Below are 25,955 nucleotides of genomic sequence, written 5' to 3' on the forward strand. Positions count from 1 at the left end.
ATCGTAGGTGGAATCTAGAGCCAATTTTTGTACTTTTTATGCTTCTTTTATTGATTTAATAGGAAAAAAAATTCCTACTACAGTCATAGGCAATAACTTGACATAGGTGACAGCAAAAGGAATGCACTACCCCCCATGGGCTGAAAATGTTTTCACACCTTCTAAGTGGCCCTGCGGCCCTGCCCACTAGTGTAGCCTGTGCCAAATCAATAGGATTCTCATGTCCTAATTAATACATACTGATTTATACGGTATCAAAAAATAAAGGGCAAAGGTGAAGGGGGAGTGCGTAACAAGGGAGGGGGCTCGACCGGCCCAGTAGTACCTTCGTAGTCTTAACAGCTTCTTGATTACATGATCAACCTTAAGGTCGAAGGTTGAAGGCTTAATTGTATCGAATAAAGCAGCATCGTAGAGAAGGAAGCAGTGAACTCAGAAAGCGAGCCATGATTCGACTCGGATCGAATCGTGAGTCTCTGGTCCGATGGTCTTGGGCCTCCTCGCCTTTGTCTCCTGGCCTCCTACCCAACCTTTTCACTATGCCCGTTTTATTTCCCGGGAACATTCTCCAAACCGAAGTCCAAAAGCGGAAGCCGCGCATTCCTCCGTTTCGTTCAGAGACTCAGCGACCAAAGTGAACGTTCGAATGCGGACCAGAAATCAGTTGAAGCGACCGCAAGCTTCAGGTGGGTGCTACCAGTCCATGATTTCTCTTTCCCTTTTCTCTCAATTAATTTCTTCCATCAACGAAGTATTTTCTGGTTTGAATTTCTGCTCGAATTTTGGAATGCTCGTTGAAAACAGATTTTTTTTTTTTTTTTNAGGCTACAGCCTCGAGCGGTGATAGGACTTGCAAGCGTTAAGTCAAGCGAGGTGTATGAGAAGGCCAGAAGCATCGTTACCAGCTTGGCAAGTTTTCTAGGGTTTTAGACCTTTATGCCTTTTTTGATATTGATTTCCCATTATTATCGAAAATTATTTAATTTTAAAAAATAAATAAACGACAGCGTGGCTCCTATGCCCAAATGCAAAGTGCGAAAAAATGACTACCGCACCCTAAAATGACACTCCCATTGGCCTTCGTATCCGGGTAAGACTACATTGGTTTTTCAGAAATCCTCTCCCAAAAAATCCTCTACATATACGTGAAGAATAATATCCTGTAAATAGCAATATCGTAGGTGGAATCTAGAGCCAATTTTTATACTTTTTATGCTTCTTTTATTGATTTAATAGGAAAAAAATTCCTACTACAGTCACAGGCAATAACTTGACATAGGTGACAGCAAAAGGACTGCACTACCCCCCATGGTAGGGGTGTCAATTCCTAAACCGAACCAGTAAAACCGGTCAGACCGAATCGATAATAATCCCGACCGAACCAAACCGAAGCCTTATTGGTTCAGTTCGGTTTCGAGTATTGCAACCCCAAAATCAAACCGAACCGCACCGAAAACTAGATGAACCCGAAACCAAATCGAAACCGGCTCAAAACCCAGACCGAAACCGAAACACTCCAAAATTCATTAAAAAAATCAAAATTTACATAGTTTTGTATACATTTGTATGGAAAGTCGAATCCAAACTAGACCAAAAACCAAAACCAACCCGGTTACAAATCGATTTAAGAAACCGAAGTTCAGCAGTTCATCATTTGGTTGTTTCCTAATGGCTCCATATCGGTTTAAAAAACCGATCCAAACCGAAATGAACCTAATAAATCCAAACCGGTACCAACCCTAACCCAAACCGCACCGAAGCCGACACCGGACCGAAACCGATAAATCCTTAATGGGTCGGTTTCGGTCACTTCCAAAGTCACACCGAAACCGGTGGAACCGGACTGAAACCGCACCAACCCGGACCGTTGACACCCCTACCCCATGGGCTGAAAATGTTTTCACACCTTCTAAGTGGCCCTGCGGCCCTGCCCACTAGTTTAAGCCTGTGCCAGACCAATAGGATTCTCATGCCCTAATTAATACATACTGATTTATACGGTGTCAAAAAATAAAGGGGAAAGGTGAAGGGGGAGTGCGTAACAAGGGGGCTCGACCGGCCCAGTAGTACCTTCGTAGTCTTGACAGCTTCTTGATTACATGATCAACCTTAAGGTCGGAGGTTGAATGCTTGATTGTATCGAATAAAGCAGCATCGAAGAGAAGGAAGCAGTGAACTCAGAAAGCGAGCCATGATTCGACTCGGATCGAATCGTGAGTCTCTGGTCCGATGGTCTTGGGCCTCCTCGCCTTTGTCTCCTGGCCTCCTACCCAACCTTTTCACTATGCCCGTTTTATTTCCCGGGAACATTCTCCAAACCGAAGTCCAAAAGCGGAAGCCGCGCATTCCTCCGTTTCGTTCAGAGACTCAGCGACCAAAGTGAACGTTCGAATGCGGACCAGAAATCAGTTGAAGCGACCGCAAGCTTCAGGTGGGTGCTACCAGTCCATGATTTCTCTTTCCCTTTTCTCTCAATTAATTTCTTCCATCAACGAAGTATTTTCTGGTTTGAATTTCTGCTCGAATTTTGGAATGCTCGTTGAAAACAGATTTTTTTTTTCTTAAGGTATTTGGCTTTGTTGCAAGTCTTTTCTAGATTCTTTGCTTTCTTATATTAGGATTCCAAAAATCTTGAAGCTGAATATATCTTTGTATCCCTTGATGAAGATTTCATTAGATGAGTAAAACTCTGTAACAGTGCCGTAACATTGGGCAGGTTCTCCTTTCCTTTCCTCTTTTTTCATTGCTTTGCTATTCCAGTGTTCCACGCTTGTTTGGAAAGGAGAAACTAATCTTTCAAAACACTTCTTTGCCATTGAACAATCTGTTTGTTCCATCAGAAGTAGTGGCGAGTTGGCGAAGTTCGTAATCTGTATTGAGTGTATCAATCTTGGAGTATGTTAAAAAGCAATTATAAGTTGTGATATTGACTTCCAATACTTGATTCCAATTGTACTGCACGTGAACTACCCAATGCCACTCAGGATTCGGGTCATTGGGTGGGGATGATTCTGGGAGAAGGGACTAGTATTGTCATTCACCATTCTTCTGTAAACAATTTTCTGTTTGTGCATAGAGACAATTTGAGATAAACTTTCCGATAGCTAAGAAACTGAATTTCTGGAACCTTCTTGTGTTTTCTTCTGGCAGAAAATGAGGATGCAATGAAAACTAAACATGACTCAGAAAGCACAAGTCGTACAGCATCAGAACATGATAGTGGTTTGTATCTCTACAGAAAAAAATTTCGGTCTCATGTGTACTCATCTTGCAGAAGGAACTTTACTCTATCATGTTACTGTTTCCTTTATTTGAAATTGAATGAACCGATTCCTCATTTTCAGGCACTCTTACCAATAAATCAAGGGAAGCTGTGGGCAGGCTTCTGAAACGAACTAATCCTCAGGGCTTATTACGGACAGAGAAACATGACGGAAAACTTCTCTTTCATGAATTTGATGGCATGGTTTGTCTATAGCTTGATCTCTTTCTGTTTGTAAAATTAACAAAGTGCTGATTGTTTAGGGTGGTGGTGATGCATTCGTTGGTTACCTTTTATTGAATTTTGTTTACAGTAAAGGCAGCCTGATGGGCTTCTTATTTACAGCCTATACTGAACTTCATCCATCGTGCTAATTTGGAGTCTTATTGTTGTTGTTGGATTTTGATTTACTGTTTGAATAAGTATTCAGAGATGATCAAACTACTGATGAAGCTGCATCTACTTCTGTTATTTCCTAGCAACTGACAACTTCCACTGTTCTGTTCTTATCAGCTGAATGTTGGTTCAAAGGGAAATAACAAACAAAACATTAAAATGAATGTCGGATATGATGCACTTTTAGATGGGATTACTACTACTGATACAAAGGGGAAAAGTCTGGCGGAAGAGAAAGTGGAGGAGCAAACTCTGCATTCTGCTTCTCCTGACAAAGAAGAAGGTACAGATGATTCTGATTGGGAAGATGGTTTGATACCCATCCCAGATTCTAGAGAGCATACTCTTGCGACGGAGGTGACTGTTGAATTTAGTGACTCACCATCTTCTGTTAAAAGGAGGCCTATTCGAAGAGCTTCGGCTGAGGACAAGGTAAATCATAATACTTAAGATGGGGATTTCCATTTTGCTAGTTTACTGATGATGACCATTTGCATTTTCCTCCACAAAAAATTAAGGATTCTTACTCCATTTTTTTCAGGAATTGGCTGAACTTGTGCATAAAGTTCATTTGCTTTGTTTAATAGCACGGGGAAGATTAATTGACAGTGCTTGCAGTGATCCTCTTATTCAGGTCTTTCTTGTGTAATGCTTCAGCTACAAAATTGACATTACTTTCTGTTCATTGTGAGCTTTCCCTTTTGTGAATTGTTAATCTCCGACACATAAACTGTTGAAGGGTGTCCTGTGCCCAACAAAGTGGAGTTTCTAAAAATGAAATGTCCTTGTTAGTTGTTAATTATTTAATAGAAGATTTATTTCGTATCATAAGTTCACTATTTTAGAGGCAAACCTGATGCATGTGTTTACCACAAAATTCTTTGTTCTTGGAAGTGTTCCCCCCCCCCCCCCGCCTTTTTTTTCCCTTCTTCCATATTCTGTAAGAAACATCTGCAGCAAATCGGTGGATACCTAAATGATGAGAAACAAGCTAATATGACATCCTCGGATAGCATCTATGTTAGTAGCATATTGACTAAGTAGAAAGCAAAGTTGGGGGTCTTGAGCAGGTTGACCAGTGGATGAATCTTTTGGGAATTCATTCTGAAGGTAAATAAGGGCATGAAACATTACACAAGGGCTATTTGAATTAATTAACATCCTGTAAACTGTGAATCATGTTATGTGTCACATGTTCCTTTGGTCTCTTTGGGTTCTTCTTTAGTTGTCTCAACACAGTCACTGTGCCTCTCTTCTTGTTTTTCTAAAAGATCCGGTTCTTTTTAATATGAGAGTATCATAGTTGTCATGGCATTGCCTAGGCGTTGCCAAGGCGGCGATTTGGCGTCTTAGCAGAAAAAGAAGTTCATGGCAGTGCTATGATTTACGTGACTCACAAATGGCGGTCGCCATTGGCTGATAGGCGTCGCTATGGCACCGCCATGGACGCTAGGTCACGCCTGATTCACTAGGCGGTCAATTTTTTGTAAAATGCAGGGTGATTTTGATAGGTCTATGTTGATTTTTGATGATTTGATATTGCTTAATGTTGGTTTTATATGTTATAGGGTATATATTGTAGGCTTGTAGCATGCTAAATAACTTTAGAAAATGGGGGAAATAAAAAAAAATAGCATACTAAATAACTTTAGAAAATAGGGAAAATAAAAAATGACACATGGGCGATTTGACCAGCATGGCAACGCCATAATTAATTAGCCATCCCTCCACCGCCTTGGATCAATTTGACGCCGTGACAACTATGGAGAGTATAAATGGGAATAAACATGAAAGAATGCCCAGTCCTGCAAATAAATTGTCCCACTCATGCCGGAGACAAATTTGGCTCATCATGATACTGTTTTTAATGTGGTGGAACAAGAAGAAGGATCTGCTTTTAAAGTTTATGCCCTTCACTATGCCAAACACAGTTCCTCACGTCATAATGATACCAGCTTGTAAAAAATAAATGATGCAATGATTCAACTTACCACTAACAGACAAGGCCACCATTCTCTTTTTTGATTGATTAATTGAACACTTCTGTTTTGATGTGATGTCTGTCAATCTGAAAGAATATTGCTGTGGGGAGGTTGGCTGTTTATGTTTTGTTTCCATTTATATCTGGGTATTTCATTCTCTTGTATGTTTTTGCATTGCTCTTATACACCAATGAAAGACACTGTGGTGCATAATTTATGAGTTCTGAGGAGAATTAAATGTTGTGGCAGGCTTCCTTACTTTCACTTTTGCCAAAACACTTGCTGAATATAGCGAAAGTTCCGAAACTGACTGCAAATTTGCTGGCCCCTCTTGTCAATTGGGTATGTATGCATTAAGGTTCTCAGGTGACCCATGTAGTTGAGTGGATCCCTTGTTTGAACCACATATAGGGTTAATGTGACCACTGGATTGGCCGCATTTTGTATTTCAAGATCAATCTCAATTATGTGGACCACCCTAAATTGGCTATTATTGGCCATAAGCCATTTTTAAATGCTTTAATTTTTCCTTGTGGAAAAATGAATTTGGGCTGAAATTTTCCGCTTTGAGTCAAGCGTGATTTTGGACAACAGTGTGTACAATGCCAACTACCATAAGAAAATGGGGCCACCCAGCCATGTGCACCCACCCACCCACACCCACCCACACACACACTCTAAAGTATATGTACATATGCATTTTTCTATAGCTTCTTACTTGTATCTGCAGTTCAAGTATATGTAGATATGCATTTTTCTATAACTTCTTAACTTGTATCTGCAGTTCAGTCGTAATTTTTATTTTAGAGGCTCACCTGTCCCAGAGAGATCATTCGAGTCGAGCCTGGCTTATGCTCTTGAAAGTCATGGAGGATCTGTAGAAGAGGTATCCCTTACCAATTTTCTCAGTTATGCTTATGATAGACAAGATGGAAAAATTTTATCTATAAATAGGAAATAAACTTTTTCGAAGTTGACTGATACAGTAGGAGAAGAAACAAGAAGAGGAAAGGTTGCTGACTTAAGAAGTTAGATGCTGATCTATTTCTGAAGAATAAAACAGTTAATTTACTGGTATTGAATTGCAAAACCACTAGATGCCCTAGTTAAGGCATAAAGGCATGTGCTAGAATTGTGATTTTACTTGCATTCTTGATTCTTTTCAGTCATCCTCTGAAAAGACTAGAATGAAACTTGAAAACATGCCAACAACCAGCCAAGGTTGAAGGTGAATCAACCAATTTTAATGATAGTTGTGTCCATTGGCAGACTGTTCATTATGGATAACTCACGGCATTGCCAAGGGATGTGGAAGTAAAGTTGCATGAAGAACCAATCAGATGAATTGAGTTATTTGATTCAGTTCTCAGTATAGATATCAACTCAATCTTCTTGACTTAAAAAAACTAAAAGAAGAAAATAAAAAATGCTGAAATTTGAGCGTTGAATGGGATTTAAATTCACTAGCATTGAAAAAAAGACAAGGACGGACAGAATTCGAAGCGTGTGGTTGAAAGGAGCCTAGGGGTCACCAAAAAAGGACTTGAATTAAAGGCTCTATAATGATATGAGGACAGCCAAAAAAGGACTTGAGTTGTGAATTGCTGAGAAAATGTTTAGAGGCCTATGCCTTAATTGAATATATGACCTTGGATTGGTTCAATCTTGGGCAATGATGACGTTGACCTTGGATTTAAATGATATTCACTGAATTTTTTTTTCTGAACTGCTTATATATCTAGACTCTGCAGTTTGTAATAGCAAACCAAGCAAGTCAAACTTAAATCTCATTCTTTTATCGAGTGTATGAGTTAGCAAAAAGGAAAATCAGAAGAAGTGAACTACACTGTCAAAATAATGTATAAAATGATCACATCCCCCCCCCCCCAAAAAAAAAAAAAGGGTATATCATACCCATTCTCGTACAACACTGTGAGCCACAAACTAGTCTTAATCATCTAGCATTTATCATTAAAAGATGTTACTGTGATCTCCAGTCTCCACATTTGAAACAAGCAGTGTAAGTTTAAGTGTTTTATCTCATCTGTCAGCTCTCCATAAATACGTAACAGCTTTAATACTCTTTCTCTGGAATACATGTTTTTATTACAAACATTATGTTGCCCTCAGTAGTTAATTAGAGATTGCCAACACATATTTTGCAAGATAATTATTTATCATGAGCCTTTTACATCTATCATCATTTAACTTCAGCAAGGTTTATTCATGCCTTTGCTTAGACTAATTATTTACATTCTCTTAGTTTACTATTCTCCAAAGCTTTTTTTCCTTTTGAGTTTATTGCTTTAAAAGTTTCAAGATCAAGTTGTACATTTACTTTATTTTCTATATCGTTATACTGTGCTTGTAGCATCGCTATTTAGTTGCAAAGGAGATACCAGTATGCTATAGAACTTGTCCTTGTATTGTTTATTCTTTGGAGGGTCTGATTTATAGTTCACTATGTTCAAAATTACAAAGCAGGGTTCATGTAGACTGTAGTGGTCACTTAGGATGAAACATCTTACTACTAAGACCTTGAGTAAATACATCAGCCAGTTGTTCATCAATTTTATTTTCTAAATAGGATGAATTAACAGCAAGAAGGAGTTTCATTTTTTGTTGGTGAAATGACAGAACGTTAATGGAGTGTAATACTTTTTTTTATTTTTGGCGAAATGATCAAAATTTTCTTTTGGCAGGTCACTGCATTGTCTGTGGCACTATTCAGAGCTCTTAATCTAACAACTCGGTAAAGACATTATTTTTTTTTATGTTGATGAATATTGCTGTGGTCATAGATTTTTTTTATTTATTTATTTATTAGAAACTAAAATTTTGTACTTTTAACACCAATAAAAGTTGAAATCTAGGTAATCTGGAAATTTTTCTTAGGCTGAATATAAAAAAGGCCATCACCCAGCACTGGTCCTGCCTAAGCGGGTCTTGGGAAGGGTGAGTTGGGAAATTGTCCTCACCTTTGGCATTTTTGCGCAAAATGGCCGCGCTCTCAAAACCCGAACCTGGGAATTTTGCCCTGGCAATCCAAACTTCTTACCATTGCTCCAAGCAATGCCCTCTTCCTTAGGATGGATATCAACATGGTAAAAGGGATGATGCCAATGCCCTGCAATGTACTGTAGTTATATTACCATTAGATATTCAAGAGTTGAAGAAAGGAATGGGGTTAATGCAATTGTTACCATGTTTAATAGTTGATAGATGAATGGAAATCAAGGAATCAAAATTTAGAGTTTCGGTGATTTTGGTCCTGGTTGAAACGGAAATATTTCATCTGAAATGATTGAAATCACCCAAAACCATGCAATTTTGTGGAAAAGATGGGAAATTTGGAAATCATGCTTTTCTCTTGGAATTTTGCCACAGAACTCTAGGTAAGACTGTCATCTTAAACACATTCAGTCAAATGCACGAGAAATCTTGCAAAGATATTTTTTGATGTTAAAGACTTTAAGTCATACTGTTTTGGCTTTATTTTTTTTTGTGAAAGGACCCTTGTGGATTCTGCCCATGCCTTTATTTTTTTTATATACAGCTCTCATATTGTATGTTTGTTGGAGCCAATGATTAAAATTTTGAGGGAAAACTGATCAAATTAGAAAAATATTTTCTTTCCTTGGGGATCAAAATCTGGAAAAATTGGTGAAATTGCCAAAATTTTGAGCAGAACATGTAGAAATTGGAAAAATATTTCTGTTTCTCCAAGATTCAGAATTAACCCACCAGTCGAAATTTCAGTTATTGCTTGGAGCTGGATACCTGTTCGGCCTTCATACTGATCTATCAGATGATGGCTAGTTGATTACTATTATCTGATGATCTTTCTGTTAGTAAAATTTTGTCTAGTTCTGGGGCAATGCCTCTTGGAACTGGATTGGGGTCCTAGCAAAAATTCATACTTATCTTTAAATTACTATCTAGGGGTTATTGAAATCACATATATTATAACATAAATATATTTTCAGGTTTGTGTGCATCTTGGATGTGGCCTCCCTCAAACCAGATATGGATATGTCTGAATGTCCAAACAATGGCTCAACGAGAGGGGAGACAGGGATTTTTGGCTCTTCCACGTTGATGGTGGCCAGGCCAAATCAAGTGTCTGCTTCTCCCATTCAGTTGTCTTCAAATAAAACAAGCTATCAAGAAATCACCCACAAAACTTCTCCTGGTGTTGTGTGTCAAACAAGTGAAAACAACTTGACATGCAAGCGCACTCAATCAAAAGATCAATTGGCTGAGGGTTTGATAGATTCATTAGCCTGCAAAGCAACCAATGCAGGTGCAGAAGCATGTCCAACCAAGAAAACTGAAGGACCAAAAAGAAAAGGTGATCTAGAGTTTGAAATGCACTTAGAAATGGCTCTTTCTGCCACTGCTGGAGCTGCTTGTGAGGGTAATCCAAGCACAAATTTGAAATACGTGTGTGGTACTTCATCAGATTTTTATTCTCCAATGAAAAGAAAGAAAATAATTAAAAGTGAAGAATCTCTAGTTTCCTCTCAGGGAATTTCTACTGCAGTTGGATCAAGAAGAGTAGGAGCTCCAATGTGTTGGGCAGAAGTCTACTGTGGTGGAGAAAACATGACAGGAAAGTGGGTGCATGTTGATGCTGCCAATGCAATTATTGATGGTGAGCAGAAGGTAGAAGCTGCAGCTGTGGCCTGCAGAAAGTCTCTAAGATATGTAGTCGCTTTTGCTGGCCATGGTGCTAAAGATGTGACTCGCAGGTTTAGCCTCTTAACCTTTAGCACATATGTGCATTCACATACGTATTTGGAGCTACTTCCAATGCTGTGATTCATGATAGCTTGCCAATGTTACCAAGTTTTGAAATATATATTCTTGTATTTTTTTTTTGGTTGGTGTGTGTGTTGGGGGGGGGGGGGGGGATGAAGAATCTTATTGTAACCAGGTTGGTGAAAAAAAAGTTTTTTTTTTTTTTTAATTTTAATTTTAATTTTTTATTTTTTTAGTATAACACATTTTTTTCAATGAGGGTAAATCATGTCATTTCACATGTATATTTGAAAAAATGTGCAGGGCAATGACCACTTTTGATAATGATATAATGATCAACTACTTTCAAATTGTTTTGAAAATCTTTTTACCATAATTACTTAGTGGAATAACGCAAGGGACAATCAAAAGTAGGTTGCGACTTCTTACTTCACCACTTTGGTAACAACTAACAACAATAGGCACCCTTTATTTTATTTTATTTTTTTTTGGGGGGGGGGGGGTGTGTGTGTTGGTTAGGTGGGTCGGTTTTTTGTTCAATATAATTTTATGATATTCTTTGATGAAGTTTTCAATTAATGCTTTGAACTGTTTGGGAGCGCTCAGAAAATGAAATTGTTTCAAGGAAAAAGGTAAATAAGTAAAATAACTTACCTCCATGCTCATCAAACCTTTACATTCTATTGGGGGAGAAAAAGAGAAGTTTGTGTTTGTTTCCAAGAAAAGGGTTCCAAGTGACTATGGGGACAACTAAATTACAAGCTGGTGACTCAATGGCAATGTCCACAAATATATCTGCTGCCACAACAAAGTTTAGTGTGTACTCATATTTGTCTTATCATGAGAAATGTCAACAAAGTGCTACTTAATTTTAATTTCAGGTATTGTATGAAGTGGTACAAGATATCATCACTGAGAGTTAGTCCAAATTGGTGGGATGCAGTGTTGGCACCGTTGAAGGAGTTGGAATCTGGTGCTACTGGAGGTTTGGTCCATTTGGATGTAAATCCAGAGAGTGCTTCAAAAGGTCTCTCTACTTCTCAGAAATGTCTTCCAGACCATGTCAGCTTGGATCGTAAGTTTAGCACAGAAACATCTAAACAACACTGCTTGGATAGCAATGCAGAATCTTCAGCACAAAATTCCAGAGTTGCTACCAGAAACTCTCTTGAGGATATGGAACTGGAAACTAGGGCATTAACTGAGCCCCTTCCAACAAATCAACAGGTATGAAATTGTATAATTGAGCTTAAAATGCACACAACTAGTATATAATTATTTCATGGGTTTTTCTTCAAGACATCCTTTTCTATGTTCAGGCCTACAAAAACCATTCCCTTTATGCTATTGAAAAATGGCTTACTAAGTATCAGATACTATATCCAAGGGGTCCTATTCTTGGTTATTGTTCTGGTCATCCAGTATATCCTCGCATTTGTGTTCAAATGCTACAGACAAAACAAAGATGGTTGCGGGAAGGGTTGCAAGTCAAAGCAAATGAAAATGCTGCAAAGGTTTGGACAATTGAATTATTCCCTTTTATGGGTTTTGCATTGATCTCTCATTTATTTAGCCAGGGTTTAGAGTCATGACTTCTAGTTACTTTTCTTCTAGGTGGTGAAACGTTCTCTGAAGCTTGGCAAAATTCAAGAATCTGAATCTGGTATTTGTGATGAAGATGGTGGTGCAGGAACTATTGAACTTTATGGGAAGTGGCAGATGGAACCGCTATGTCTTCCTTGTGCTGTAAATGGGGTTGTACCAAAGGTAAACATTTTATTTTCTCATGTATGTAGTATCGTAGTTAATCCAAATTTTTTGATCATTTTTGTACTGCAATACTTAGCTTTGAACCATACTTTTTCGTTCGTTGCGTTAGCCATGATCTATATAGCAGATGAGCTGGCTTTTTTTTTTTTTTTTTGGTGGGGGGGGGTGTGGGGGAGGTTTCGAATTTATAGTCCCCTATAGAGGGTTTGGTTTTGGTCACCTTGTCTTTATTTCTTTGTCTAGTACCTTGGCTATTCTTTTCATTAATAAGATTCCGTTCTCTATCTCAAAAAAAAAACTGCATGCTTTTTTTTCCCTTTGAATGAAAAAAAAAACTGCATTCTTTTTTTTTCCCTTTGAATGTTAATCTACACTCATTTGCTTGAATGTAAAGCTGTGATACTTTATCTTTTATTTTATTATTATTATTATTATTATTTAGTTGGGGGGTGTCTATGTAGTAATCCTTGGCATCTTTAAATTCTAAAAGATGGGTATTCGAGAAAAAGAAGGCAGATAATTTTTGTGACTTCCAGCTTCTTGAGTCGCTTAATCCCCATCTGGCTTCAGTGACTCTATAGTTTTACAGGAAGGTCTTTTTATTATTATTATTATTATTATTATTTATATTATTATTAAAATCTTGGGTCATCCAAATTGACTTTATATTGATGCTTCATTATGCTTGAATCACCAAGAAACTTGCGGCCAGACATTTGATAGCTTTCTGGTAGATGATGTATCTGGTTTGGCTATTAAGTCATCCAATGTAATGTTCTAGAATACACCATACAACATTAGTAGTTTATATTGGGTATATATGATGTGGCAATTTGCTGTGTTATTGAGAGTGGAAAACTTTGTATCAGGAGTATGTGTTTGAATCTGTATTCTGGTTTTGGATTTCTTTCCAGAATGAACGTGGCCAAGTGGATGTGTGGTCTGAGAAGTGCCTTCCACCTGGAACTGTGCACCTGAGACTACCCAGAATTGTCCCTGTTGTGAAGAGGCTGGAGATTGATTTTGCCCCTGCAATGGTTGGGTTTGAATTTCGAAATGGCCGCTCTCTTCCTGGATTTGAAGGAGTCGTGGTTTGTACTGAGTTCAAAGATGCAATATTAGATGTAAGGCCCAAATGTTTTAGGGAATGGAATTCCTCAGAAATTTGAATATTTGTCATGTATTGAAACGACATATTGGTCTTGTTTGTGATTTATTTCTCAGGCATATGAAGAGGAGGAGGAGATAAGAAGGGCTGAAGAGAAGAAACGGAATGAAATGCAAGCTATTTCAAGGTGGTATCAGCTGCTTTCATCAATTCTAACACAGCAAAGGCTGAAGAACACTTACGGGGAAGGTTCGTCTTCACAGGCCCCTAGAGACATTCACTTAAGGGATGACTTATGCGGAGCCCAGAGTCCTGATAGTCGAGAAGACATGCAATATGTTGGATGTCAACAAGGATATCTACAAGATTCCAAGATGGATGATCTATTATCAGTTCATAATGAGGACCATGAACATATATTTTTAGAAGAGGATCAGAGTTTTGATGACGAGAGCTCAGTGCGGACAAAACGATGTCCCTGTGGATTCTCGGTCCAAGTGGAGGAGTTGTAGCATATGAATGAGAATTAACTCTCTACTAACCAAACATGACGGTTTAACCTGCAGGAATGGCTTTGTTATTGAGTTTCCATCTGTTTTGACTTTCCAATTCAGAAGTAGACTTTTTTTTTGGCTCCATAAAGAAAAAGAGAGCATTGGATAAGAGTATAATACTCTGTTGATAACTGTTATGTTAAATATATATACCGTGGGATTGTATGCTTGGCTAAATAGTTTAGATTAGGCTCTTATTGTTTACTATTCCTTTTGTAATTAGTTTTCAATTTCCTATTGTAATTAAACTTTAAGATTAGCTTGGTAGTAGTTTTATTCCTATTGTGACTGTTTTTTTACTTTAGTATAAATAAACTGGTTGGTATGATAGGAGGTCTCTCTCACTATCGTCCAACTTTCTCTCTCACATCTCTCTCTCTCTCTCTCTCTCTCTCTCTCTCTCTCTTATGCAGGTACTGGTTACAGGTTCAGGGTTTGTTATATGGTATCAGAGCCTGATTTGGTTTAAGAGGGTTTGGTTGGGATTAGTAGGGCTTGCTAATCCATCGAGTCGGGGCTTGCCTAATCCTTGTGTATTTAATTATTGCCTATTGGGTCACCCAGAAATGATCCATTTTCGAACCAGTTCGTGACCTATTTTAAAGTAGAAAAAGGACCCATCAACCCTAATATTTTAGTGTCTCTACACTTTTGAGTTGGATCTTGCATGGTTGTTCATCTAGCATTTTAAATTACGTAATGATCATTTAACAGATGATTAGAACATTCACCACATGATCTAACATGTTTATCATGATTAAACATGCCAATAGGATCTGATCATAGATCTGTCTGTACCATCATGTTTATCACCATCATGTTTATCATGATTAAACACGATAAATGAACAATGATGTCAAAACCAAAAGATGAAATTCTGAATCATGAGATTAATTGTTATCCTTTTGATCAGAATCTTTATAAAGTTTCTAACGGCCTTATCGTAGATCAGATCGTATTATCAAGTTTTTCTATTTAAAATGTTACACAGCTTTACAAAGACTAAAACACAATGGTTGAACTTAAAATCATTCGAATTACAATCTTTCAATAGTTAATGATGGTGTAAGCTTAAGGGCAGATTGTGTACTATCTGTACTAATCTTTCAGGTAATTAAGTGGGTGCTTGCCGTTTGTTCATGCTGGAAATAAGCCTGCAATGTTCTAGAAAAGAAACAATAAACCCTATGGACTGAGGGCAAACCAATAAGAAGCAGCTCAAAAAGACAAGATGCATTGGCATTAATCAGTTAACTCCTTAATTATATAACTACATCCCAGAAGATATAAATGATAATATTTATTACAAAAAAATCCGATTCCTTCAAAATTGCTTCTAGATAATGAACACAAATCACCCAAAACTGCTTCAACTTGCCACACAAAGGTATTCACATCCGGGAAGAAACATCTCTAGAGGTGGCTTCATTTCCAGAAACATGTCCAACTACAGCAGCATCTCTGCAATTTGAATTGCATTAAGAGCAGCTCCCTTGCGTATTTGATCACCACAAACAAAGATGTCCAACCTGTATGGGGTTTTCTCTTTTAGTACAAAAGGGTTGTGGAAGGAAATGGGTATGAAAAACAATGTGATATTTTGATCAGTCTTACCCATGATTTCCATCCTGAGACAAATCGTGGCGTATTCTGCCAACTGCAACATCATCTTTGCTCGACACCTCTAGAGGGGTGGGAAAATGATTGGAAGCTCGATCATCAACAACAACTACACCAGCAGCTCTCTTCAAAATATCCCTAGCTGTGTCCTAGACATTGACCATAACATGAATTCAGAGTTCAAACAAATCAGAATGTATATCTGGAAGAAGGGGAGAGATCAGTGGAAGCTTCATGATATTCTCTTGTAAATGGCTTCAAATTCAAGCAACAAAACACAAGTCCAAAAAGTTGACCTAACGCATAGGGAAACAAAGGCTTTGGCAACGAACTTATAAAAAAAAAAAAAAGAATGTTTTCTACAACGAAATGCATTATCAAGCTTTCAATTAGCTTGAGAGCATCTATAGCTCACAGGGCAAGGAGTTTGTTTATCTGGTTGTCAAACACAACAGGTTACTAGCCGAAATTAATAGTAATCATCCTCTACAAGTATTGGTTAGAGAAGTGACATCCTAAGCAACTTTGGGTTATGTGTAATCCATAATTTAACAGTTTTACCTCGTCAAGTGGTTTCTCAAACTGGAGATTTATACTCTCTGCATGTGCACGCATCACAGGAACTCGTATGCATGTGGCAGTCACCTTGACATTGGTGTCATTCTGCATTGACATTTAGAATAAAAATTTTACATAGATTAGATGGTCTATGGCCTCCATCTACAAAGAAAGGAAAGTCAAGAAGAAAATTGATCAACTTTGACAACTGAGAACAATAGCAATTCATCTTCATACATACCCAAATTTTTCTTGTTTCCTTCACTAACTTCATTTCCTCCTCATTGTACCCGTTGGCGAGAACAGGTGCATTGTGTGAGAACAGATTAAAAGCATACTGCATAGATTGCAGGTGTTAAGAGGTGAACCACTGTGAACAGATGGAATGATTTAATATTAATCTCACTAAATTTGGAGTAAAAACACACCTGTTGCTTAAAAATGTTACAAGTTGGCTGTTTCCCTTCCAGAACCTTATATCATAGACATTAAAATGCCCATTTTGTAAGGATAATTCAGTAGTAAAGTTATCATTGTTGGGCCAAAAAAAAAAGAGGACAATATTAAGGATGTAGTGGAGTAGAAGAAAACCTCACGAGTTTGTTGTACAAGCTCTTCCATTGCAGCAGCACCAGCCCCACTAGCTGCCTGATATGTGCTAACAACCATTCGTAACACCTGAAAGTGCCAATATCATGTAAAGGCCGGGTGGGATTGTTCATTAGGTCATTGGAAACTTGCAATCACTATCCACCCAGTTGGTCAACCACAAAGAAGAGGCATATTTTTTTACAGCAGAAGAATATAAAACTCAAAAAGAAGTACATAATATTTCAATGACCACAACTCTTTTAAAGATAGCTCAACTGCTCTGTTTGTCAGTTGAGAAAAAGGAAAAAGCATAAACCTTGCATATCAAATGGAATCTGATCTTGTATCCATTAAACAAGACAGCTCCAACTACACTATGCTAAGTCACCAAATGGCTGTTAAGCACTACTCCAACTAAACTATGCTAAGACACCAAATTCAGCATGCATTACTAAAGGCTGTTAAGCACTAAAACTATCTCCCAAATCATTACTCATGAAAGAAAAGCAGCGCCACCTAAATCGTAGCACTACAATTAAGCCAAGAGAAGCATACTCCCCTATGGTTCAAAAGAAAAATGAAACCTAATTCCACTATAGTTGCATTGTCAATGACTCATTGCCTACAACCAATTCACATAAATTCTCCTGCTTTGGCCTAATTATTCAACCCCAAAGTTCAATATTTTCCAATCTAATGCCCATGTCCTCCCTAATAATAATAATAATAATAAAAAAAATGTCTTATTAACGTCAACTATTGATACAAAAGATTTTTTCTCTCAGATGGTGAGTAATGTGCCTTCAAGGTTTCAGGGCAAATCTGGCAGTGATAATATCATGTGTTGTCCAGTTGTCCGCAAGATGAGGATGATTGAGTCTACTATAATTGACTTTATACTTCTACAGAGCTAGGAATGACTTGGCCGTGTTCATTTCAGTTACAGATAAACTAATCCATCAGAATCATTCAAACAAGATCGTACATTTTACGAATTCCCAATGCCAACTCTAACCATTCAAACGAACCAATCCTGCAACAATGTAAAATCCTTACCTTGGCATGGCGATGCAGGGGAGTAGCGGCCATCAAACATATAATGGTGGAACAATTAGGATTAGCAATGAGAGCACCTTTACCAGAACCAAGCTTAATGTGAGCCATGGCATCCGGATTCACTTCCGGAATCACAAGCGGCACCTTCTCATCCATCCTAAACGCCGAACTGTTATCAACGACAATCGATCCACGCTGGACGGCGATGGGACCGAACTGCTTACTTATAGAACCTCCAGCACTGAAAAGAGCTATATCAACACCATCGAAGCTCTCCGGAGTTAACTCTTCAACGACGTATTCTTTGTCGTCAAAGGTGAGTTTTTTACCAGCAGAACGTTTGCTGGCAAGCATTCGAATGCTTTTATAAGGGAAGTCACGGTCGGAGAGGACACTGAGGAACTCCTGACCGACGGCACCGGTGACGCCGACGACGGCCAGAGAAGGACCGTCTTCCTCGAGACCCATGCGTACAGAGAAGGCGTTAGCTCGTCTTCCTCTGGTAGAAATGGGACCGAAGGTAGTGGCAGCGCCGGTAAGAGAATTGCAGTGGTGAGCGCTCATAATGGCTTCCATCATTTTTTCTTTCTCCTTCGATTTCTCGATCAGTAAGGCAAAGGAGCTGAGTTTGAAACTTTTCAATAGCCAATGGCGAGGCAAAAGCGCGCTTTTTTAGCGCCAGGGCGGAGTTTGCAGAAACGTCGTGTGAGGGGCGGCTAGGGCGGCCTAGGGTTTCTTCGTTGCCAAAAAGGTGTAGTTAGTATTCATGCCACGTGCAAAATTAAAATGGGTCGGGTTAACCTTTCGGTTCTCTCCAGGTTTCCCATTCACCTATATCCATATTGGTATCCACAAGGCCGATACCGATTCCTAGCCAATCCTGTATTGAAGTAATTAGGGGTGAAAGAGGGCCAGGTTGGGCCGGGTTTTTTTAAACTCTAACCCAACCCTAGGTCCTCAAAATTCAACCCAGGCCCAACCCAACTTTATCGGGTTCATACCAACCTAACCGGCCGTAATTGATCCTATCAGGGCCAGGTTGGCCTAGGTTGGGTTGACATTGGCTTCTATAATGGTTGGATTAACCTTGATTGATATGTTTTTTTTTCATTCAGGTCTCATATATTAAAAAATTATAGAAAAATAAAATACCTATTGGAGCCATAATTTCTATTATAAAGATGTAAGGTTAAATTTCGAGCCGGGTTGGGTCGGGTTGAGCTAGGTTGAGGCCTCAACCCTAACCCAACTTTGACCCATGGTTGGGGTTTTTCAACCCTAACCTGCCCTCAAGGTCAAAAAATTTGGCATAAACCTTGTTCGGGCTTAGGGCAAGCCAAGCGGGTTCAAGTTGGCAGGACTAAACTTTCACCCCTAGAAGTAATGGTATAGGGATAAAATTGTCCAATCCCAAGTTCCCAACTGATACGGATTGATCGATCAAAAATCGATATTTGTCAATCCATGGTATTCTTGCCATTCTCATCCTTGGTTCTGATACCAATGAAAGCGATCAATATTAATCAATCAATGGTAGTGATTATCCATTAAGAATAAAAAAGTGATTAGGTTAGTTTCATTAACAAAGCCATGACATCATATCTAATTAAGAGATAACACGCTTCTACTCAACGATTGAGCATTTATTTGTTTTCTTCCAATATCATTTCATTATCTCTTGCTTTAATATATAGGTTACATAACTACCCTCATAATCTCCACTAGGGGTGAAACAATGCCGGGTTTCTTAAAACTCTAACCAACCCTAGGTCCTCAAAATTCAACCCTGGTCCAACCAAAATCAGTCAGGTTCATGTTCAGACCCAACTCTACCTAGTTCATACTAACCCAACCCGGCCCTAGTTGACCCTATCAGGGTCGGGTTGGGTCGGATTGATCCTGGCTTTTGCAATGGTTGGATTAACCTTGATTGACCTGTTTTTACCATTCACATTCTATACATTAAAAAATTATAGAAAAATGAAATACCAATAGGAACCCAAAATTCTAATATAAAAATTCAAAGTTAAAATTCAGACCGATTTAAATTGAGTTGGGCGAGCTGAAGCCTCAATCCAAACCTAAAAGCCTTGGTCAGGTTCAGGGCAAATTCAGGTTGAGCCACTGTCAACCCTAATCTCCACTACTCCTAACTTTTCCTATCATCCACTAACAATAACTCTTCATAACTACACAAGGTATGGAAGTACCCCATATTTCCACTCCTATAACCTCTATCCACTAACAACTATTCTTCATAATTACATAAATAAGAACAATATATGTGGACTCAACTACATGGATTAGTTTCATGGTTACATAGATAATAACCTGTAGCTCGATTGTAGCCTATTTAAAGATAAATTTGTCATTAACCCATTCAAAGTTTATTTAAGACCCATTTAGTCTGAATAAATACCAATACCTAACCAACCATTTATAAATGAAACCATGCCTAACATATGAAGACCAATAACTTAAACGGGCCAATCACGGTACAACGTCTTAAATTGAAGAGGCCCGATTAGGCCCAACCTTTTAACAGCCATTCTACTTTTTCTTTTTACGGGATAGAATTGAGACCCATTCCAGAGTGGCCTTCAAAATGAATGGCAAAGGTACCTTGTATGATGCTGCATTTGCGTTTATTAGTCTTCAAATAATATTAGCTACACAATATTTTGAGAGGTTGGAGGGAAGTGATTTGATCCCAACCCAGTCCATGGTAGCGGTCATCCATTGGATTCTTGTCATGTTGCGATCTGAGAACTCATTTCCATCAGTTGTTATATCTTGTAATACCAGCCCACTGGGTATTGTTGGAACCTCACTGACTGAACTGGCCTCAACTTTTTGTGTATCAGAGATCCCATTGGGTTCTTTAATCATTGCTCAAGAAACCTGGACACTGGGGGTGCTTTCTGGGCTTCTTGTGGTTTGGGTAGTAAGGTTTCCAAACCGATCGACTTATCTGATTGAATGTGTGTTTTGCCCCCCTTGGGAAGCTTAGTCGTCATATATACCCTAATAATCTAAATGTATATGTGTCCTCAAGCTCTACTAGAAACAGTCTATAGTTGAATATGTGCATGATAACTTAAAAGCTCAAATGATGTGTCATACACTTCAGTGTTTATGTGAATTGCAATAACCAAGTTGGATCCTCTGCTGTTCGTGTGTAAACTAGAGCTGGACTCTTGCAGTAGCTTTGCTCTTTTGCTTCCATTTTGTGCTTTAAGGGACTTGTCTCCATTAAAACCACACAAGCTATTCTTAGGATTGAAAATTCAGTAAAGCTATTTTTTCGACTCTTAGAGGCTGTTGGGTTCGCAAAGAAAGTTGCTCATGGGCTTGCCGGAGGTCAAGTGGATTTGAAGATGGTTTCAGCTAGGGGTGCAACAGGGCTGGGTTGGGCCAAGTTTTTGAAAACCCAAATCCAGCCTGAGTCCTGACGACTCAGTCTAAGCCCAGCCCAAGGTCTGGCTGAAATATTTCAGCATGGGCCTGGACTGGCCCGTCTGGCTTAGGATGGGCTGGGCTAAATCCTGTGTTGTCATTAGACCATTTGGTTAATCCAATAATAACCAACATTTTGTTTGATAGGTAGGTCCTAAGGTGAATTCATGGCCTTTTTAATTGTGATTTATTGTACTTGGCAACTGGGCTACCCATTTGGGATTATACTAAACATTGAAAATCCACACCATCTCTCCCTTATGATTTACAGGCTTTCTAATTGTAGATTGAGAGAGGAGGTTTTTTGATAACAAAGATTACATGATTGCTGAGAGTTCTAAAGTCATTCACATGAATTGGTGCTTTGCCCTGGATGACCCAATCGCATCCAAGGACAATAGCTCAGGTGATCAAATTGACTCCTTATATCCATCCAAATGTACATAACAATTTTACCTTCTTTTTTTGGTGGAATATAACTGTTGTATTTGAAAGGAAGAAATGTATTGTTTCATCTTGAAGTGCCAAATTTCTTTAACTTGTAACTAAAATAATACAGTATCAAAAGTTTGGACTTTTATTTATTTTTTTGGTAAAAAAAAAAAGAAACTTTGGACTTGAAGAGGTCCATTTGATACATTGCTACATGCAAGCAATCATTTTAAATTGATTTGTGGATCAAGATACCATGTGTTCTTTGATTTCTGAACTTTTGATTCTTTTCTGGATTTCTGAATCAATTGACTTGTTGAAACACCAAACCCAATATTCCTTTGATATGATGGCCATGATTATGTCACAAGGAAATTTTCTTATCCAAAAGATCAATTGGATAGAGTTGCTGATTATTTATTTCTTAATATTTTAGCAGTATAACTCTCTCTCTCTCTCTCTCTCTCTCTCTCTCATTCAAACAGTGGACATGCCTGATACCTAAATCAAGTTGATTTTGTAATATTCTTTAGTATGCAAAATGGGTCTTCTGTTCTTTTTTCTCACTGGAATATCTCCTCTGGGCTGCACACCATCTCTAATCAGGTTAATCAAAATGATTTGACTATGCATTTATGTACACTTAAATATGAAAGTTCTTTATTTGAAACCATCAAACATTTTTGAAACCCAACCCCAAAGTCTTGGTTAATGCTTCCAAACTTAAGGTTTAAGTTTTTGACTTTGTAACTTGTATGTGTTTGCATATAAAATAGTATGCTATTGACAATAAATTCTAAAGTGGATTTATGTGAGAAACTCTATTTCTAGACAAATGACATCAGATGGGTCTCTGTTAAATAGGCAAACAATGACAGCCAATATTTAGAGAATCTTTTTTTTTTTGGTAGAATATTTAGAGAATCTTTGGTATTTCAATTGTGAGATTCTGAGAGTTTTCTACCAAAAAAAAAAAAAAAGGGATTCTGAGAGTTGTTTAGGTCTCATTTAGTCAGATATACACGTCATACCTATAAGAGTGGATGAAAATTTCTTCCCATGTCAGTGATGATATCACTGCCTCAAGCAAATTTCCTTCACGGATGGTTATCATCATCATTGGATTAGTTTTTAGAACGAAGAAGGATATTTCGGACCTCCAACATATAGGGTGGGGTGGGGTGACCTTAGATTTGTGGTTAAAACCTTCACCATGGTAAAAGAAAACATTCTCCTTGATAAATTACCAAGAAACCACATTTTGATGAAGTTTTGGTTCAAAACCTAGCTACAATTCTGTCTGTATAGCCTCAAACCTGTCATGGATTTTGAAATCAGAATCAAGCCTGATTGTCATCTTTAACAAGCATTGCACCTTAACCCAGATTCAGATCTGATCCGGGCCATTGCCAGTCCTAATGGCCAGGCTAGACGACTAGGTTTGGGTTGGTTGAATGTTGAGACAACAGCTAAGAGATCAATGTGAAGGCACTGAAAAATGATTCATGTATAAACCGAGTCAATTTTTGGTTGGGTAATATCAGGCCAAGCCAGATGGGTCAGCTGGTCCCTACAGTGAAAATTTCTGGTCAGCATAAGTTGGTTTGGTTAGGTGGAGACATCACTAATCCAAGCCTGACTTGATGCGTTAATTAGTCTATTTGGGTTGGATAAGCTTGTATTGAAACTGGATAAGGACCCAATCGGATAGGCTCTTTACCAAAAAAGGATAGGCTAATTAAGGGATTAAGACCCAACTAATGAGGTGATTGCTATGTCATTTGGTCAACAATAACTTAAGCTGTGTTTAGTCTGTATTCTTGAAATAGGTTATGAATCTATATAGAATGTTTTTTAAGCAAGAAAATAAATAAGAATTAAGTTAAGAATCTGTTCTAGACTCATAATCTATTTCGAAAGTACAGGCATACATGCCATATATATATTATATATATCTATATAGTTCTTTCTTTTTCTTCCATTTTTTAATTAAAAAAATTCAATTTATGTTTATTTTTCTTTAAATAATTTATTGAAAGAAGTGACGTTGAGTGAAAGTAGGAAGTGGAAAGGGTATAAACAAGAGAAAACCTTTGTAATGGATAAGATCGAAGAAAATATTGAAATAACATAGAGGAGTAGGTAATAAAATAATCAATCTCTATGGTCTCTATCTTTTTTTTTTTTTTTTAAATATTAAATAGAGGCAATCAACCTCTATGGTCTCTATCTCTCTTTTTCTTTATATTAAATATGAAGTCTTAGTTTTACCCAAAAAAAAAAGAAAAAAAAATACAAAAAACAAATGAAGTCTTTGTTTTATTAGAAAAAAATTTGTGAAATCTTTTTTTTTTGGATGAATAAAATATGAAATCTTAATCTCTTAATCGAGCTGCTTAATCCACCATGGTCCATATTCCATAAGCATGTTTTTCTCTGTGGTTTATTCTTCTATAATGGCAAAATGAAAGTTGTTATGTTTATAAGCTTGCTTTAGCATCTCAACTGGGTGTAGGTTTGGAGATGATTCCTCTAAACAACTGTCATATGGGGAAGGAAAAAAAAGAAAAAAAGGGGAAGAGTTCAAGTATTCCTAGACTAATTAATGGAGAAAGTTTTCCAGACCATACAAATGGAATAAAGCCCGCGCCCTATTGGACTAATGGTCTGAACGACTCTCCCAACTTGTTTTCTCTCCCTCCCATGTCACCAAATGCCCATGGTCTTTCCGACCAGCATACCTTGATTTTGGCCCTTCCCCTCATTAATTTATGCCTGAAGAAAGAATTAGTTGAAAAATAAATAAATAAATAACTGCAGTACTACCTCAGCTAAATGGCTCTCATTCCCTTGGGAGATCATCTTTTCCTACTTGTCATACACTCCTTGCTATTTCCTCTATTGGTTATCTTCACAAAAATTACAATTATAACAATATAACAAGAACAATATTAATTTAGGGAAAATGATCCCTACAATGCCAGAGTGTGAAGGAATCTGTACATCTTCTTACATGATGATCCATGGGATCTACACTGACACTTTTGCTACTTAATCAGTATGAGAGCCCGAGCTAAATGAATTCATCTCCTTGTCCTCTCATTGGTATGATTTCCCATTATGACATCTTTGGAAACCTCTATCCATTAGTCTATCTTGTAAAATTTGATATTGATTCATTTCGGATGAGTTTTAGTGACATCTGTCATTTTCTTTTCAAAACTCTTGCTTGCATTGTATTATGTTATTTATTTATCTTCATTATTTATAAATTCTTATAGTAAGACTCATTATTTACCATTGATGCTCTTTATTTTAGTTTCTAATAGAAAAAAAAAATGTTAAAATAAAAAAGAACTGTTCTGAAGAAGTCCAAAAAGATATCCAATGTCATATGTACATCTACCCAAAAAAGGAAAAAAAGTAAAGATAATAAGGCTATTTTGACATGATTTAAGATTTTTTTTATGGGAAAAACATTTGCACACCGTCTGTGTGTGAATTCTTTCACATGCCTAGAGACAAAAATAATGGGAGCCCATGATGTCTTTCTCCTCGATACCTTTCTATTTTACATATTTGCAATCTGATTTCTCATGTTTCTCGAATTAGTACTTAGGCTTCTTAGGGAACGTTATCCCTTTATTTATTTATTTTTCAATATAAAGAAAATATCCATTCAAACAAAACCAAGAAAAACTATATGAAAGAACTTCATTCATGGGTGTCCGAGGAAACACCTCCCACCAAAGAAGAAAACAGTATATTATTTAATAAATTTTATTTATATTTTTTAATCATATTTAAAAGATAAATATATATATATATATATATATTTTTTTACATTATCAATTAGCACATTTAATCATGATTGAGTGAGGGAAAGAATCCAGCCATATGATGAGGAGTCCTTAATTATTTTGGCTTCTTCTCAATCTGAATTATTTATTCATATCTTTCAGCTTCTTAATGCTAAAAATTAATAATTTTGATTACAAAAGTCTAGGGTCTCCTTTTATATGAGGGTGATCAAAATACTCGATATTACTATGCCAAAGCTGATTCTACCCTTCGAAGACGTAGTATTAGGTATGTAGTGAATGATACTGGTGATAGTGTTTGACTCTCATATAATGGCCAATAATTTTGTGAATCACCTTAGCTCTATTTTGACTATTCTTAATTCTTTTGATCCATCTTTGACTGAAAGCTTTTTTGACCCATTTATCTCGGATGCTGAAACAATATTGCCTGCTCTTCCCAATGAAGATGAAGTTAACACCTTTGCGTTTGGTATTGGAACTTTTAAAACTTTGAGTCATGATGGCATCCTTGCTATTTTCTTTTTTAAATGTTGGGATTTCTTAAAATCTGAATTTGTTTGTTTTTTTTTTTTTTTGTGAACCTTA

General features: G+C 37.5%; 2 protein-coding genes across 3 annotated transcripts; one reads left to right on the forward strand and one right to left on the reverse strand.

Moving 5' to 3' along the window:
• The first annotated feature begins 451 nt into the window (after positions 1 to 451).
• Positions 452 to 14,200, forward strand: LOC122079049 (DNA repair protein RAD4). 2 transcript variants are annotated; one of them, XM_042645274.1, is made up of 14 exons: positions 452 to 686; positions 3,151 to 3,222; positions 3,345 to 3,466; positions 3,776 to 4,090; positions 4,200 to 4,292; positions 5,890 to 5,982; positions 6,425 to 6,526; positions 8,343 to 8,392; positions 9,627 to 10,391; positions 11,283 to 11,628; positions 11,721 to 11,915; positions 12,016 to 12,168; positions 13,086 to 13,295; positions 13,396 to 14,200. In XM_042645274.1, exons 1-14 carry the CDS (start codon positions 485 to 487, stop codon positions 13,789 to 13,791), a joined length of 3,114 nt encoding a protein of 1,037 aa, XP_042501208.1. In that variant the 5' UTR covers positions 452 to 484; the 3' UTR covers positions 13,792 to 14,200. The 2 variants fall into 2 exon arrangements, with proteins under 2 accessions (XP_042501208.1, XP_042501207.1); XM_042645273.1 differs by lacking the exon at positions 452 to 686 and adding an exon at positions 2,201 to 2,431.
• An 845-nt stretch (positions 14,201 to 15,045) lies between these two features.
• On the reverse strand, positions 15,046 to 18,386 carry LOC122078422 (aspartate-semialdehyde dehydrogenase). Its single transcript, XM_042644394.1, has 7 exons — positions 17,659 to 18,386; positions 16,603 to 16,689; positions 16,440 to 16,484; positions 16,253 to 16,348; positions 16,015 to 16,116; positions 15,448 to 15,602; positions 15,046 to 15,362 (listed from the first exon to the last, which is right to left on the reverse strand). Exons 1-7 carry the CDS (start codon positions 18,235 to 18,237, stop codon positions 15,281 to 15,283), a joined length of 1,146 nt encoding a protein of 381 aa, XP_042500328.1. The 5' UTR covers positions 18,238 to 18,386; the 3' UTR covers positions 15,046 to 15,280.
• Positions 18,387 to 25,955: the final 7,569 nt, after the last annotated feature.

This window comes from Macadamia integrifolia, chromosome 5 (genome assembly GCF_013358625.1).
Source record: "Macadamia integrifolia cultivar HAES 741 chromosome 5, SCU_Mint_v3, whole genome shotgun sequence".
Classification (NCBI taxonomy): Eukaryota; Viridiplantae; Streptophyta; class Magnoliopsida; order Proteales; family Proteaceae; genus Macadamia; species Macadamia integrifolia.

Bases quoted from the DNA above. Each gene is read 5' to 3' on its own strand.
- LOC122079049 (XM_042645274.1), top strand. From the start codon at position 485: ATGGTCTTGGGCCTCCTCGCCTTTGTCTCCTGGCCTCCTACCCAACCT. The intron at 10,392-11,282 runs GTTTAGCCTCTT...TTTTAATTTCAG, and splicing joins GCTAAAGATGTGACTCGCAG to GTATTGTATGAAGTGGTACA. The intron at 11,629-11,720 runs GTATGAAATTGT...TTCTATGTTCAG, and splicing joins CCCTTCCAACAAATCAACAG to GCCTACAAAAACCATTCCCT.
- LOC122078422 (XM_042644394.1), bottom strand. From the start codon at position 18,237: ATGATGGAAGCCATTATGAGCGCTCACCACTGCAATTCTCTTACCGGC. The intron at 16,690-17,658 runs GTAAGGATTTTA...TGGCACTTTCAG, and splicing joins CCCTGCATCGCCATGCCAAG to GTGTTACGAATGGTTGTTAG. The intron at 15,363-15,447 runs GTAAGACTGATC...AACCCCATACAG, and splicing joins TCTCAGGATGGAAATCATGG to GTTGGACATCTTTGTTTGTG.